General features: G+C 34.4%; 1 protein-coding gene across 1 annotated transcript in view; it reads left to right on the top strand.

Moving 5' to 3' along the window:
• The window catches only part of SNX4 (sorting nexin 4), a 78,833-nt gene that overhangs the window by 11,688 nt on the left and 49,257 nt on the right, over nucleotides 1-17,888 (top strand). Inside the window, exons 2-5 of the mRNA XM_074214713.1 lie at nucleotides 9,375-9,496; nucleotides 14,202-14,337; nucleotides 14,705-14,854; nucleotides 15,269-15,316. Coding sequence (XP_074070814.1) covers nucleotides 9,375-9,496; nucleotides 14,202-14,337; nucleotides 14,705-14,854; nucleotides 15,269-15,316 — 456 coding nt within the window. The remainder of the gene's footprint in view (nucleotides 1-9,374; nucleotides 9,497-14,201; nucleotides 14,338-14,704; nucleotides 14,855-15,268; nucleotides 15,317-17,888) is intronic.

The raw sequence follows: 17,888 nt of genomic DNA, 5'->3' as shown, positions 1-17,888 counted from the left end.
GAAAGGAGAGTAATTTGAGGTAGGGAAACCTATTAGGAGGATGTTATAATAATATAGGTGAAGAATGAGGAACTGGTGGATTTTTAAGCAGTGAGAAGAGTATTAATATGAGAGATGTCATGGAGGTAGAAACGACAAGATTTAATAAATGATAGGATATGCAGGAGTAAGGGAAAGTGAAGAATCAAGGACAATTCCAAGGTGGTGAAAACTGGGTAGTTAGAAGGATAGCTGTACTCTCACCTTCAGAAGCCACAGAGCACACAGGCTACATGCTCAGTGGTGCCTGCTGAAACTATGAGGTAACCTGAAGAGAAGGGTATAGAAACAATGATGGGAGCCAAAAAATTTTATCTGTTTTAGAGAACAGAGTGGGGAGTTTAGAGTAATGATGAAGGTTGGGGGGTGGGGTTGTAGTTGTGCTGGAGATAAGTACATGGCAGATTATCTCATGGAGATTGCATTGCAACCCTTCTTGCTCTAAAGAGTACTGTCCTAGGCAATTTTCTTAACTTCCTGAGGGTCTTCCTACCTCAGGTCTTTTTCCTCCTGTAATCCATCTTTCACACCAGATTAACTATCCTACATTGGCAAATTTGACCACATCACTCTCTTACTTAGTCAATTCTAGTACATACCTCCCACTAGTGACTTCCCAGAACCAATCTTGGACAGTTAGGGGGCCAAAAGATCTGCCACTATTACAGGGGGAGGGAGTCCTCTTTCCTTGACTTCTTTTCCTTTTTTTTTTTTAATTAAAGATTTTATTTATTTTGTTTTACAATTTTTCTCCCAATCTTACTCCCCCCCCCAGAAAGCAATTTGTCAGTCTTTACATTGTTTCCATGGTATACATTGATTCAAATTGAGTGTGATGAGAGAGAAACCATATCCTTAAAGAAGAAACGTAAAGTATAAGAGATAACAAGATCAGACAATAAGATAGCAGTTTTTTTTTCTGAATTAAAGGGAATAGTCCTTGAACTTTGTTCAAACTCCATAGTTCTTTCTCTGGATACAGATGGTATTCTCCATTGCAGACAGCCCAAAATTGTCCCTGATTGTTGCACTGATGGAATGAGCAAGTCCATCAAGATTGATCATAGCCCCCCATGTTGCTTTTAAGGGTATACAGAATTTTTCTGGTTCTGCTCATCTCACTCAGCATCAGTTCATGCAAACCCCTCTAGGCTTCCCTGAATTCCCATCCCTGCTGGATTCTTTTTTTTTTTTAAATTTTTATTAAAGATATTATTTGAGTTTTACAGTTTTCCCCCAATATTGCTTCCCTCCCCCCACCCCCACCCCACAGATAGCACTCCGTCAGTCTTTACTTTGTTTCCATGTTGTACCTCGATCCAAATTGGGTGTGATGAGAGAGAAATCATATCCTTAAAGAGAACAGAATTCTCAGAGGTAACCAGATGAAACCATAAGACATCTGGGTTTTTTTTTTCCGAATTAAAGGGAATAGCCCTTGTACTTTGTTCAAACTCCACAGCTCCTTATCTGGATACAGATGGTACTCTCCTTTGCAGACAGTCAAAAATTGTTCCCAATTGTTGCGCTGATGGAATGAGCAAGGCCTTCAAGGTTGAACATCACTCCCATGTTGCTTTTAGGGTGTACAGTGTTTTTCTGGTTCTGCTCATCTCACTCAGCATCAGTTCATGCAAATCCCTCCAGGTTTCCCTGAAATCCAGTCCCTCCTGATTTCTAATAGAACAATAGTATTCCATGACATACATATACCACAGTTCGCTAAACTATTCCCCAATTGAAGGACATTTACTGGATTTCCAATTCTTTGCCACCACAAACAGGGATGCTATAAATATTTTTGTACAAGTAATGTTTTTACCCTTTTTCCTCATTTCTTCAGGGTATAGACCCAGTAGTGGTATTGCTGGGTCAAAGGGTATGCACATTTTTGTTGCCCTTTGGGCATAGTTCCAAATAGCTCTCCAGAAGGGTTGGATGAGTTCACAGCTCCACCAACAGTGTAATAGTGTCCCAGATTTCCCACATCCCTTCCAACAATGATCATTATCCTTCCTGGTCATACTGGCCAATATGAGAGGTGTGAGGTGGTACCTCAACGAAGCTTTAATTTGCATTTCTCTAATAATTAATGATTTAGAGCATTTTTTCATATGGCTATGGATTGCTTTGATCTCCTCATCTGTAAATTGCCTTTGCATATCCTTTGACCATTTGTCAATTGGGGAATGGCTTTTTGTTTTAAAAATATGACTCAGTTCTCTGTATATTTTAGAAATAAGTCCTTTGTCAGAATCATTAGTTGTAAAGATTGTTTCCCAATTTACTACTTTTCTTTTGATTTTGATTACATTGGTTTTACCTGTGCAAAAACTTTTTAATTTAATGTAATCGAAATCATCTAATTGGTTTTTAGTGATGTTCTCCAACTCTTCCTTAGTCATAAACTGTTCCCCTTTCCATAGATCTGACAGGTAGACTAGTCCTTGATCTTCTAATTTGCTTATAGTATTGTTTTTTATGTCTATGTCCTGTAACCATTTGGATCTTATCTTGGTAAAGGGTGTGAGGTGTTGGTCTAATCTAAGTTTCTTCCATACTAACTTCCAATTATCCCAGCAGTTTTTTTATCAAAGAGGGAGTTTTTATCCCAATGGCCAGACACTTTGGGTTTATCAAACAACAGCTTACTATAATCATCTCCTGCTTTTACACCTAGTCTATTCCACTGGTCCACCACTCTATTTCTTAGCCAATACCAAACAGTTCTGATGACTGATGCTTTATAATATAATTTTAGATCTGGTAGTGCTAAGCCACCTTCATTTGCATTTTTTTTTCATTAAGCTCCTGGCAATTCTTGACTTTTTATTTCTCCATATGAATTTACTTACAATTTTTTCTAGCTCATTAAAGTAATTTTTTGGAACTTTGATTGGTAGGGCACTAAACAGATAGTTTAGTTTTGATAGAATTGTCATTTTTATTATATTAGCTCTCCCTACCCATGAGCAGTTGATATTTGCCCAGTTATTTAAATCTGATTTAATTTGTGTGAGAAGTGTTTTATAATTGTTTTCAAAAAGATTTTGAGTCTGTCTTGGCAAATAGATTCCCAAGTATTTTACACTGTCTGAGGTTACTTTGAATGGAATTTCTCTTTCTAGCTCTTCTGCTGTTTCTTGCTAGTCATATATAGGAAAGTTGAGGATTTATGGGGGTTTATTTTATAACCTGCAACTTTGCTAAAATTGCTAATTGTTTCCAGTAGTTTTTTAGATGATTTCTTGGGATTCTCTAGGTTAGACCATCATGTCATCTGCAAAGAGTGAGAGTTTTGTCTCTTCCTTCCCAATTCTAATTCCTTTAATTTCTTTTTCTTCTCTAATTGCTGATGCTAACATTTCTAATACAATATTGAATAGTAGTGGGCACCCTTGTTTAACCCCTGATCTTATTGGGAATGCCTCTAGCTTCTCCCCATTGAGTATAATGCTTGTTGATGGTTTCACATAGATACTGCTAATTATTTTAAGGAACAGTCCATTTATTCCTACACTCTCTAGTGTTTTTAATAGGAATGGATGCTGTATTTTGTCAAAAGCCTTTTCAGCATCTATTGATATGATCATATGATTTCTGATAGGTTTGTTGTTTAATATAATTGAGTATACTAACAGCTTTCCTAATATTGAACCAACCCTGCATTCCTGAAATAAATCCTACTTGATCATAATGTATTATCCTAGTGATGACTTGTTGTAGTCATTTTGCTAAGATTTTATTTAGGATTTTTGCATCTATATTCATCAGGGAAATAGGTCTATAATTTTCTTTCTCTGTTTTAACTTTTCCTGGTATAGGTAACAGTACCATATTGGTTTCATAGAAAGAGTTAGGCCGAGTTCCATTTTTCCAAAGAGTTTATATAGGATTGGAACCAATTGTTCCTTAAATGTTTGGTAGAATTCACTTGTGAATCCATCAGGCCCTGGAGATTTTTTTTTAGGGACTTCACTAATGGCTTGTTGAATTTCTTTTTCTGAGATAGGGTTGTTTAGGTATTTAATCTCTTCTTCATTTAACCTGGGCAACTTATATTTTTGTAAATATTCATCCATTTCACTTAGATTATCAAATTTATTGGCATAAAGTTGGGCAAAATAATTTCGAATTTACTTTAATTTCCTCCTCATTGGTGGTGAGTTCACATTTTTTTCATTTATAATACTAGCAATTTGGTTTTCTTCTTTCTTTTTTTTAATCAAATTGACCAGAGGTTTATCAATTTTATTGGGTTTTTTTCATAATTGCAACTTTTGGTTTTATTTATTAATTCAGTAGTTTTTTTGCTTTCAATTTTATTAATTTCTCCTTTGATTTTTAAAATTTCTAATTTGGTATTTGATTGGGGATTTTTGATTTGTTCTTTCTCTAATTTTTTTTAGTTGCATGTTTAGTTCATTGATTTCCTCTTTCTCCAATTTATTCATATAAGCATTTAGAGCTATAATATATCCCCTGAGAGTTGCTTTGAATGAATCCCATAGGTTTTGGTATGTTGTTTCATTATTATCATTATCGAGGATAAAATGGTTAATTCTTTCTATAATTTGGTTTTTTGGTCCACTCATTTTTTAAGATGAGGTTATTCAGTTTCCAATTTGCTCTGGGTCTATATCTCCTTGGCCCAGTATTGCATATGACTTTTATTGCATTGTGATCTGAGAAAGATGTATTCACTATTTCTGCCTTTCTGCAGTTGATCATTAGGTTTTGATGTCCTAGTACATGGTCAATTTTTGTATAAGTTCCATGTACTGCAGAGAAAAAGGTATATTCCTTCCTATCCCCATTCAGTTTCCTCCATAAGTCTACCATATCTAATTTTTCTAACAATCTATTTACCTCCCTAATTTCTTTCTTGTTTGTTTTATGATTTGATTTATCTAGATCTGATAGCGGGAGGTTGAGGTCTCCTACTAGTAGAGTTTTGCTGTCTATGTCTTCCTGTAATTCTTTCAGCTTCTCCTCTAAGAATTTGGGTGCTGTCCCACTGGGTGCATATATATTCAATATGGAAATGACTTTATTGTCTATGGTACCTTTTAGGAGGATAAATTTTCCTTATCTCTTTTAACGCTATCTATTTTTGCTGCTGCTTTGTCTGAGATAAGGATTGCTACTCCTGCTTTTTTTACTTCAGCTGAAGCAAAATATATTTTGCTCCAACCTTTTACCTTTACTCTATATGTATCTCTCTGCTTCAAATGAGTTTCTTGTAAGCAGCATATTGTAGGATTCTGGTTTTTAATCCACTCTGCTATTTGCTTACTTTTTAAGGGAGAGTTCATCCCATTCACATTTAAGGTTATGATTACTAATTCTGTATTGCCCTCTGTGCTATCTTCCCTCTGTTTGTATTTTTCCCCCTTTCCCCCCCTTTTATCCATATTCCCCAGTATTTTGTTTTTGAATACCACCCCCTTCAGTGTGTTTGCCCTCCTATATCACTCCCTCCCCTTTCTTTCCCCTTTCCCTGTTCCCTTCCCTTCCTTTTGTTATTTCTCCTTATTTCCTCCACTCCCCTTCCCTTTCTCTGGCCCCCCTTCCCCTTTTCCCCTTTTACTTCTTGAAAGGTTAGATGTTTTATAAGTTAACTGACTATGTGTAGGTTGACTTTAAGCCAAGTCTGATGAGAAGAAGATTCAGGTGTTTCTCCTCTACTCCCTTCTTCCCCTCTATTACCATCGGTTTTTTGTACCTCTTAGTGTCATGAGATTTGTCCCATTCAATCCCCTCCCTCCTCCCATCTCTTTCCTGTCCCCCTTTTTAGGGAGGTAGTGTATTTTTTTTTTTAGATCATTCTAAGTCATAGAAAATTCTGAGTGTCTGTCCCTTCTAGTTCAGTATATTCTGTTGAATAGAGTCCAAATTCCTGAGAGTTATTAGAGTCTTTCTCCCCAGTGGATTTAAAGCCAGTTACATTCCATTAGATATCAGTCTCATGGATGTCCATCATTTCTGGCTAGGTATATTCTCTCAGTTAGAGTTACATTTCTCAGGATTTATGAGAGTCTCTGCCCCCCCCCATGCTGGGATGTAGCCAGTTTCAACTTGCTGGATTGCATTTTTTTCCTTTTACTGCCCCCCCCCTTTTTTTTTTTACCTTTTCATGTGTCTCTTGAACCTCCTGTTTGATATCCAGATTTTCTGTTTAGCTCTGGTCTTTTCATCAGAAATTTTTGGAATTCTTCCATTTCGTTAAATGTCCATCTTTTTCCCTGGAAGAGAAGGCTCAGCTTTGCGGGAAAGTAGATTCTTGGCTGCATTCCAAGCTCCCTTGCTCTTCGAAATATCTTGTTCCAGGCCCTTCGATCCCTTAAAATTGATGCTGCCAGGTCCTGCTTGATCCTTACTGTGGCTCCTTGATATTTAAATTGTTTCTTTCTGGCTGCTTGCAGGATTTTCTCTTTTATCTGATAGTTCTGGAGTTTGGCCACAACATTACTTGGTGTTTTCCTTTTAGGATCTTTTTCTGGTGGGGATCGATGTACTCTTTCAATAACTACTTTGCCCTCCGATTCCATGATATCAGGGCAGTTTTCCGCCACTAGATCCTGTAATATTAAGTCCAGGCTTTTTTCTTCTTCAATGTTTTCAGGAAGTCCTACAATTTTCAGGTTTCCCCTCCTCGATCTATTCTCGAGGTCAGCGGTTTTGTTGATGAGGTATTTCACATTTGCTTCTATTTTTTCTATTTTTTGATTTTGTTTAACTGACTCTTGCTGTCTCGTGGAGTCATTAGTTTCTGTAGACTTCATTATTTTTTGGGGGGAGGAGTTTTCTTCCTTAACCTTTTCCAGTTAGTCGATTCTACTTTTGAAAGAGCTTTCCATTTGATCAATTGAGGTGTTGAGAGAATTAATTTCTTTTTGCATTTGCTCATTTGAGGATCTGAGTTATTCTCATTTTGTAATTGTCCAATTGATGATCTGAGAGATTTATTCTCCTTTTGTGTTTGTCCAATTGTACTTCCTAAAGTTTTCTTTTCTTGTTGCAAGGTATTAATTGTCTCCCCCAAATTTTCCATTTGATTTTTAAACTCCTTCCTTATTTCTTCAAGGAAGTCTTTCTGTGCTGGAGACCAGATTGTATTCTCCTCAGATGTTCCAGGTCTCTCTGGGTTCGGGTCTTTCCCTTCCAGGAATTTTTCTGTGCATCCACCTTTCCACTGACCCTTCTTCATTATGCTAAGACCTTGAGTTGGGTGGGGCTGGTTCACCTGGGCTTGGGATCTCTAAAGGCGTTACTGAGTGCAGTTTCTCTGGCTGGCCAGTAGGAGGTGCTGGTTGCCCTCTCTGGGGTGTCTGTGACCTTGGTTGCGAGGCCTTCTCCCTTTGCTTGAGGGAGGGAATTGGAGCTATTGAATTCTTTTGCCTTCAATCAGTGGTGGGCTTTACCCTGGCCTGAGGTCATTCCTCAACTGGGCTGGTTCTTCTGCTCACACACCTGGGCCTGAGGCAGAAGTAGTTTGCATTTGTTTGGGAGGAGGCCTCAGTGCAATGGAGGCGTGGGCTCAGAGTTTCTCAGACCCGAGGAGGCCAGGGATGGTATCCACAGCTCTCCTGCATCAGACCTCTCCCCGCAGCCCCTTCCCCAAGCTTCAGGGGTACAGCCCCAACACCAGCGCCTCTGCTTCCCCGCGGACCCAAGCCCCCTTCGTCCAGCCCCACCACTGATCCAGCAGGTCCGGCTCTCGGGGCCTCAGACTCCCGGTTCTGATTCAACTGTTGGTCTGGCTGATCTTCCCTGGGAGCTCAGACTTGCCTGCCGGTACTCAGCCAATGCTGCTGCGGGAGACAAATCCTGAGGTAGATTTTCCTCTCCTGGCTTTTCTTTCTGGGTTTCCTGGTTCAGATTTCTTTTAAGAGGTTTGTTTCATGTGATAGATGGGGAAGAGATCAGGAGACTTTAGAACTGTGCCTGTCTTCTCTCCACTATCTTGGCCCCGACCGACTTCTTTCCTTCAGAAGAGATGGGAGTTATCAATTCTAAATCTTCGGGTAACATGGGCTCACTGGGCCTCACATTTGCCCTTTTGTTGCCTCCTAAAATCCTCCAAGTCCTGCCCTGCCTCTTCTTCCTAAAAACCCCTTGAGCCTTGCCATCTGATTTGCTTTTGCACCTCTAGGACTTCAGGGCTTTTTCATCTGCCTTGCAGATGAACTTTCTTTTATGTGTTGTCTCTACTGAGGACTATCTAGACTTTTCTGTTTTTATTCCCAGTGTTAGGTATAATGCTTGACATAGACTGAGCACTTAATAAATTCATTTTCTTTCCATCATTTCATTGATCACCTTCAGAATCAAATATCAACTTCTGTTAAGGCCTTTCAGGCCTTTCATTCCTCACCTTCATACATACATTATTACTTTCTGTAGAAAGTCTGCCAGAGTGACCATCTTAGGGTTCTCATACATGAAACTATATCTCCCTACTACTATGCCTTAGTACCTTTTGTCCCTCCTGACTGCAACAAGATAGTCTTTTCCGAGGGTGCTGATTAGATGTGAGTCCAGATATATTCAATTTTACAGTATAATGACATTTCCTATTGATGAGTCTCCTGGGAAAGAAGCCCTTGTTAGAGACTTCTAGGAAGATAAAATGAGTTAGTTGAATGTGTACTCACCATTTTGAACAGTTTAACCCCAAGGCAGAATTTCAGAATGGGAAGAACATATGGTAGGATACCCAGAGTGAGTGCAGTGACTTAATCTTGTTAACTTTTTGCAGCACAATTTAAAAATTTATTGGAATTTAAGACTATACTTATTGTTAAGGTATTGGGGAAGAGAAAGGGGAAATCTTTCTCTTTGGTGAATATGGTTTTTATCTGATCTTTTGTAAGATTCAATTTTTGTTGGTAGTTTTTGGGAAGAAAGATAAATTGCTTTAATAAATTTAATATTGACACTTATAAGAATTTATAAAGGTATGTATGGAGCAAATCTTACCAATTTTGATTAGGCCAAGGAAGATATATAAATTCTTATTTCATAACAATTTAAAGGAGTTCTAATTTTGGTCATTGATTTGAATCATTTAAATTTTAGTAACTGAAAATATGTTACGTGGTAAATAGCTTTTAGAAAATTTATTGTTTCTCTATTAATAGTTTATCGATCAAAAACAAGGGCATAGGAATTATTCTTGTAAAAGATACTAGTCTGAAAGTTTTATGCTTATAATCTGAAAGATTTTATATCTAACATCTCAAAAATGACTTAACTATGTTCCTGTGTTATGTGTTTGTTTATTTTTTTGTTGTCAATGTGAAATTTTTATTTTTCTTCTTGGTTTTATTTAGATGACAGAAGGTAGTTTTTGGTCAAAGAAAATTGAAATTACTGTTTCAGAAGCAGAAAAAAGAACTGGAAGAAATGCCATGAACATGCAAGAAACTTACACAGCTTACCTCATTGAGACAAGGTGAGTTATAAAAGTTGAAGCAAGTCTGTGCTCTTTTAATAGTTAATAAAACAAATATCTTTCCCAGATATACTATTTTAATTTGTTCTTAATTCTTTAGCAAGTTGTTTTTTTTTGTCAAGGCGATGGGGTTAAGTGACTTGCCCAAGGTCACATAGCTAGGTAATTATTAAGTGTCTGAGGCTGGATTTGAACTCATCCTGATTCCAGGGCCAGTGCTTTATTCACTGTGCCACTTAGCTGCCCCCTTTAGCATGTTTTTTAAAATACTGGTGTTTTGTGAGGGAGATTTTTTTGAGGGGGGGAGTTCTGTGTGGAGTGAATTGATATGAGGACATAGAGTCTCTTAGCATATGCATACTTTTCTCATACCTGATTTCAGGCAGATGTGAAAGGGTGCCAGGTCATCAGTTGGAATATGGATCAGCTTACAAATTGAAGTCTTAAAGTGTGTAAAGTAGAAATTTGTAGAAACAAAGACTAATAGAAATTGATTAGGGCTAAGGTTAGCTTTAACAAAGGGTAAAATCTGAAGAAAGAATGGAGAAAATTCTCTAAGGCTTAAGCAGCTGAATCTTTTTTTTTAAACTAATGTGTTTCATGAAGGAAATAACAATCTTGGTGGTAGTGGAAAGTTCCCAGAATGTGTTCTAAAAATTTAAACTTTTTAGGAACTTAGAATACATTTTGTTTCTGCAGTAATAATGCAAAAGGTAATTGGGTTTTCTGACTTACCTACCCAAAGATTCAACCCATGATTTAGAATCATTTCTTTTTTTTTATTTAAGGCAAAGGGCTTTAAATGACTTGCCCAAGGTCACACAGCTAGGTAATTATTAAGTGTCTGAGGCACTGTCAGGTACTCCTGACTCCAGGGTCAGGGCTCTATCCACTGTGCCACCTAGCTGCCCCTATAGTATCATTTCTAAACTGGAAGGGAACTGAGAAGTTAAATGACTCTCCCAAGACCATATCAGTATTAATTATCAGTACTAGGATTTGAATCCAGGTCTTCTGACTCTAGAGGTAGAGCCTTTCCATTGTACCATACTGCCTCCTACTTAGGTTTGATACCATTTAAACTGACAGGCTAACAGGAAAGGATTTCATTAGAAAAGAACTTGAAATGTCCCTTGAAGGAAACTTACACTGGCCCTGCCTGCCCAGTAAGAAGGAAATATGATGATCTAAAGAATCATTTTTTTCCCTCTTTTTCTTTTCTGTCTCAGATGGTTCAAGACTGTTTTATTCATATGTTGGCCTATATGTTGGATATTAAGAAACAGGTTGGCACTTAAAACATAATAGAGTTGTGATTTTCATCACATTTTTTTGATTTCTCAATCCAACATTCCTTTAAAATAAGTACAATAAGCAAAGTGCTTGAAGAAACTTGGAAGGTAGGGAGGATATAGGAGAAGCTTACTGAATAAGCTCTTAAAATTTTTCAGAAACTGGATGGGTGTTTTGTGTCTCCAGATTGGAGGTAAGCACTTTACGTGATAGCCTCTGTAGGGAAAAAACTATTTAAAAATATTTTTAAAACTTACCCTCATCCTAAAATCACAAAAAATTAGCACAGTGATGTTTGAAACTTACACAAAGTTCAGTAAATATTAAATGACTGAACAGCAATGATAACCAAATGCTAAGTTTTCTTCACTAATTTTTTCTTGTGTTGATATTTCTAATGACTAACTTCAACTTGACTACTACTCCATTATACAACTTGTGAGGAGTAGAAAACACAAAGCTATGAACATTTTATTAAAGACTTGTTCTTACCAGTTTAAATAAAGTACAGTTGTTTAAATGCATTTTAAAAAGATTCCCATGGGGCAGCTAGGTGGCTCGGTGGACAGAGCATCGTCCCTGGAGTCAGGAGTACCTGAATTCAAATTCTGCCTCAGACACTTAATAATTACTTAGCTGTGTGGCTTTGGGCAAGCCACTTAACCCTTGCAAAAAAAAAAAGATTCCCATGGGGTTCACAATGCTGTAAGAGTTGGTTATAATTTATATCTCTTTAATCTATTTGTAATTATCATTCTAAAGCAGACATACTATATCTCAAGTATAATGTTCATGAGTTATAATGTTGTTTGGCTGTGAATTGGCAAATGTGGATCCCATTGGCACTGAAAATAAATAATTAGAACTTGGTGTAATTAAAGCTTAAGCTTGCCATCAATTGAACTTTGTGAGAATATTTTTTTAAAGACTGGTTATATCTTAACATTTACACATATTATTACAGGAGCTAGATTGACTGTTTTTTCCATTTAAGTTTTTTTTTAAATATTGCTTTAATTTATATAACTTCAGATTTCTATTTTCTTCCATGGCTTATTGTGTGTTTGTGTGTTGTGTGTGTGTGTGTGTGTTTAAATTTTTCCCCCTACCTTTTTCTCCTTCACAAGTATGTATAGTCAAGCAAAACAATTGTTTATTTTTGCCACAAATAAAAATGTGTATCTCATTCTGCATATGTAGTTCATCATCTCCAGAGGTGGATAACATTATTCATCATAGGTATAGCATTGTATTGATCATTGTATTGATCAGAATTCTTAAGTCTTTCAAAATTGTTCATTTTAGATGATCTTTTTGTAATATAAATTGTTCTTTTGTTCTACTTACTTCATTCTGCGTGAGTTCATGCAAGTCTTTCCAAATTTCTCTAAAACTATCTCTTTCATCATTTTTTACCGCATAATAATTTTCTATTACATTAATATACTTTAATTTGTTCAGCCATTCCTCAGTCAGTGGATACCTCCTTAGTTTCCCATTCTTTGTTATTGCAAAAAAAAAAAAGCTGCTATAAATATTTTTTACACATAGGACTTTTTTTTCTTTCTTTGACCTCTTTGAGGTTCAGATCTGGTAGTGTATTGCTTGGTTTAATGATATGCACACTTTAGTAACATCTTGGTCATAGTTCTCAGTTACTTTCCAAAATGGCAATACAATTCATAGCTTCACTGGCAACACATCAATATTCCTGTTTTCATACCTTCCAGTGTTTATCATTTCGTCAATTTGCCAGTATATTGATTGTGAGACAGAGCCTCAGAATTGCTTTAATCTTCATTTCTGAAATTATTTGTTATTTGTAGCATTTTTAATAATTAGATTTTTATATGTAGATGGCTTGAATTTCTTCCTTGAGAACTGCCTATTCAGATTCTTTAATTATTAATTGGGGAGTGGGCCTATTCTTAGAAGTTTGAATTGGTTTCATATATATCTTGTAAATGAGATCTTTATCAAAAAAATTTGCTCCAGACATTTTTTCCAGTTAACTATTTCTATTCTAGTTTTATCTGCATTGAATTTGTTTCTGCGAAAACTTTAATTTTATGTAATCAAAATTACCTATTTTTTCTTAATATGATACTCATTATGTAGTCATGAATTCTTCCCCTATCTTAGATCTCAAAGGTCATTTCTATGATATGATATTTTGTATCTATATTATATATCCACTTTGGAACTTATCTTGAGGTGTTAAATCTAAACCCAATTTCAGCCAGATTGTGTCCAATTTTCTCAGCAGTTTTTGTCAAAAGTGAGTTCTTACTCCAGTAGGTGAATCTTTTGAATTTATTGAACTTTAGACTATTAGTAGTTTCAGGGTTTTTTTTTTTTTTTTTTTTGATATTTTGTGCAACTAATCTGTTCCATTAATCAACCTCTCTACTTATTATGCACTACCAAATCTTTTTGATGTTTATTGCTTTGTAAGTATAGTTTGAGATCTTATGCTGCTAGACTCCTCATTTCCAGTATTTTTTCCCAGTATTTTCTAATAAGGTTTTTGATCTTTTTTTTCCTTTGCTCTCCAGATAAATTTCATTATTTTTTTTTCATATTCAGTAAAGTAATCCTTTGGTAGATTATGTGGTATTATAATTTAACTTAGTTGGTTTGACTTCCCTTTGTATTCCATAATAACTTGTATAAGTTTTAAGGGCAATTCACATTAAATTATTGACTTAATGATTAGAGCTCAGAAAAAGTTTCCAACTGTTAAATTCTGCCACTTTCTAGAAGTAGTTGTACTCTGTTGACATTATTGAATAATTATTGTTAAAAATTATATTTTAAATTTTTTACAACATATATGTGCTATATCTTGCTTTTCCTATTTAATGTCATGTTTAAACTTCTGTTGATGAAGCATTGATTGCCAGCTCTTTCTGATTAAAACATTATTTCTCCATGGGAGAATTTGGAGAAATTCTGACACTGATGCTTAAGATTAGGTTGAAGTATATCATCCTATTTTGTGGTATATTAATCTGGATATTGGGTAAAGTTAGATTGGATTTTGATTATCTTTTGAAAGTTAATTTTGAAACTTTACCACATCTGTTTATTTTCATGGTTTGAGTTTATTTGAATTGGAATTTTGAAATTCCAATTTGAAATTATCTTGATCATTATAAAAGTCAATTATTATTTTATTGTAGTGGTAAAGATATTCATAGAAAGAATGCTAGATAGATGAGCTTTTACTATATTCCAAAATCAATTCTGTTAGAAAATTTGAATTGCTTTTAAAAATATTTTAATGTCTTTATTAAAGAGAGCTTAACAGCTTTTTTTTTGACATTTTGTTCCTACAAGTTTAAATGGACTTTTTATGTAAGTCCTGAAGTTATCTTTTTTTTTAACATTCCCTTTTTTATGAACTTTCTAGGTCAGTTGAACCAAGTGATGGTCAGAGTGTTCTTACAGACTCTCTTTGGAGACGGTATAGCGAATTTGAATTATTGAGAAACTATTTGCTAGTTTACTATCCACATATTGTTGTCCCACCTCTGCCTGAAAAGAGGGTAAGAAATTTATTTTTTTTGTTTCTGCAACATATATTTCCATTGAATTCTTTTTGATAAATTTTGTCTTGTCACATTATCTAAAATCCTAGCATGTTCTAAGTTTCTTTCCTTAAATATGTCATCTCCCAAAACAGTAAAGCAATTGAGCACTTAAGTAGTTTGCCATTGATTAAAAGAAAAGATATATGTTTACTTTAGAAGTTGGTGCCATTTTTACTCAGTGTTTTATCCTGTTTTATTGATTATTAAAGTGAACTTCATTTATGTAGTTGTAATAATTGTGTATTTTGGGGGGTTTGCTTTTAATATATTTAACTTTTAGAACTGAAGCTATTTTTGTTTTGTGATCAATTTCCTTGTTTAGGCAGAATTTGTTTGGCATAAACTCTCTGCAGACAACATGGATCCTGATTTTGTGGAGAGACGAAGAATTGGTTTGGAAAACTTTCTTTTAAGAGTAGCTTCACATTCTGTTCTTTCTGAAGACAAAATCTTCTACTTGTTTTTAACACAGGTATTTTATTTTACATCACTTTTAGTTCTTTTACTTTCTGGAGGCATTTAGAAGCATCTTTGCCTGAGTGATTTTTTTTTTTAATGAGTATACTGCATCATTGTTTCTTGCTGAAACTTTCAAGTTCTTTGAAATATTGAAGTTATTTACTGATATTACCTAGTTAATTGAAAATAGCTCCGTGTCTTATGCTTTTCCTGATGCAGACATTTAGACTATGGATTTATGAAAACTCAGTTTTCCTTGAGAGTCTCTTTCTGATTCTGGATAGTAATAGAGTTTAATTTTTAAATCAAGGACTTCTCTTTGTGGTACCTCTTTCTAGAAAGAATTTTTATTACTTGAAGTATTATCACTTTGTTTTTTGTTTATTTTGTAATAATTATAATGACTTAAATATGCTTTGGTTTTTAGGAAAATAACTGGAAGGAGACAGTGAATGAAACAGGGTTCCAGCTAAAGGTAATAATTCTGTGAATTAATTTTGTAGCAGGGAGATTTTATACTTAGCATTTTGGTAAAAATTTCACAGTGATAGCAAAAAAATTCTTTGCATATTTGCATATTGCTAATTTGTGTTAAGACCTTATTTGGAATTCAGTCATATTAGATAAAAGTTGAAGTAGTGGTGGTAGAATTTATTTCACTTATTCATTCTTGTTAGTTCTTATTGACATTTTGTCTAACAGTCTTTTTAAAATTCTAATTTTTCAAGTCCTGTCCTTAGCAAACTTTTCACTGAAGGTAAAGAAAGTTTTACATGATTATATACAAAGTCTTTACATGACTTGACATCCTCAGCAGGCTACAAATAGGTCATCTTAATTGCATTTCATCTCTCCACTAGCACATTGCTATTATTTTCTGTATATAATGAAAGCTTAAAAGAGGTGATTCCTAAAAAGTCATTCTACTCATTTTAAATAAGACTTCTTGATAATGTAGGCAAAATTCAGGCTTTCTGGGGTTTTTCTAGTTAATAGAATTTGTGTATTCGATAGGAAAATGATCCCACAGGCATTTTGGAGCATGTTGCTAATGCAGCTTAGGTGAAGAGAGAGAAATAAATGGCACACAAACCCCTCCTCTTATCTATACACGAATACATACATATTATTCACATATATATTTACCTATACATATGTGTGTGTGTGTGGTTGCAAGTATATATGTATACAAGTTTCTAAAAAAGAAATCTAAAAGATCAGCAAGAAATGTTAACTTTACTTACTTCTGACCCTAAATTCACAACTGTAGAAAATGGAAAAAACATAGTTTCACTAATCCTTAGCATCTTTCTGTCTCTTCAACCTAGAAACTCTGTCCCTTTGCCATTTTAAGAATGCCTTACTTTATAGGTATAACTAGTCTAACCCTAGTTATTATCCAAGAATAGAAATTAAAATATATCTTTTATTAGCTATTTTGATTAAATTCTTAAAAAAAGGAAAATTCCCATAATACCAGCAGATGTAGTGTTTATATATGGTAATAATGCATCATAAATTTAGCAAAATGATTGAAATAAGGAAGAAAAATTTATTATAAATGATATGATAATTCTGTAGTACTTTAAAAACATCAATTTTCTAATTGTGAGTTGATATATAATATTCTTATCTGATTAAAATTTTATAAAAGGGGAAAATTCATTACTTTCAAATTTTTCTGTTATTACTCTAACTTATTCTAATTTATAAATTGGTCATTTTCTAAATGCACATTTTAAAAAATGAAATCTTGCTGACTTTAGAGCATTAGTTTCTGGACTGTCTTATGGAAATCATCTTTGAGAATGCTGAAATTAGAACATTTTAACTGAGGACTGATCTAAAGAAATCTTAAACTTTTAAAAATGTATTATTTTGATAAGGATTCTGTGGAAATATGTATTGTATAATATGTTTGAGACTTATAAAAAGGGGCATAAGTAAAAGACAGGAACTTTATTTACTTTTTAAAATATTGTTAGTTATTTATCTAAGAAGTTAGTATTCAGGGGCAATTAGGTGACACAGTGGATAGAACACTGACCCTGGAGTCAGGAGGACCTGAGTTCAAATCCAGCCTCAGACACTTAATAATTAGCTAGTTGTGTGACTCTGGGTAAGTCACTTAATCCCATTGCCTTGCAAAAAAAATTTTTTAAAGTTAGTGTTCAGAATTTGATTCTAACTAAGTTGTTCTGTCCAAAATAAAACTATGTACTTGTATGTAAAATAATGCTAATTATGTAATTCTATAAAAGCAACAACTTTTTTGTTGTAAATAAAGCATGACATTTATATTCAGGCAAGTCTTAGAGTAATAATTTAGTTTGAACTTTAAAAATATTTGGGAAAGGCAGCTCTAAATTTACTGTATAATATGCAAAATTATTTTCTTAATGAGATTGTAACAAAGACTAAACACATGCCAAAAATGTAAACAACTTGGTGTATTTCTGATTTTATTCTTATTTTATTTCTTTTTCCCTCAGAAAAAATGTTAAACTTTTACTGTTTTTCATGAAGTGCATTCTTTCTGGAAGGATGCCTGTATTTATACCTGATATTAGTCACTTAGTTATCAGTCTCAATTATCTTGAATGTAACCAAAAGTTAGGAAATAAACAGATGTTCTGGTGAAGTCAAAATAGATGTCTTTGCTCTTTGAGATACCCTCTTGAGCACTTTCTCAGACTCTCTTTGTTCATATAAGCATAGTACTAAGAAGCTTGCTAATTTTTTAGTTAGTTAATTAGAGGCAGCAAATTTAGAAGCAAAATCAGATAGGTACCTATAGAGGCAAATATGTGTGCAACAGTGAGAAATGAGAACTAATAATCTTGATTGCAAGGGAAGAAACAAGACTATGAAAAATAGATATTAATTTAAAATAGACTGGTGCCTTTTACTATAGGGAGAATAGCCCTTCATACCTCAAAACTTTTGAGGTACTTAACTATACTTGAGCCCGGAGAGATTAAGTTATATTCATTATGCTGAATTTAAGAAATAGTTAAGTTTGTAAAACATTTAGAAAAATTTCCTTC

The sequence above is a fragment of the Macrotis lagotis genome, chromosome 1 (assembly GCF_037893015.1).
Source record: "Macrotis lagotis isolate mMagLag1 chromosome 1, bilby.v1.9.chrom.fasta, whole genome shotgun sequence".
Taxonomy (NCBI): Eukaryota; Metazoa; Chordata; class Mammalia; order Peramelemorphia; family Peramelidae; genus Macrotis; species Macrotis lagotis.
Note: the sequence above shows the minus strand (reverse complement) of the source record. Positions and strands in the feature narration are given on the sequence as shown.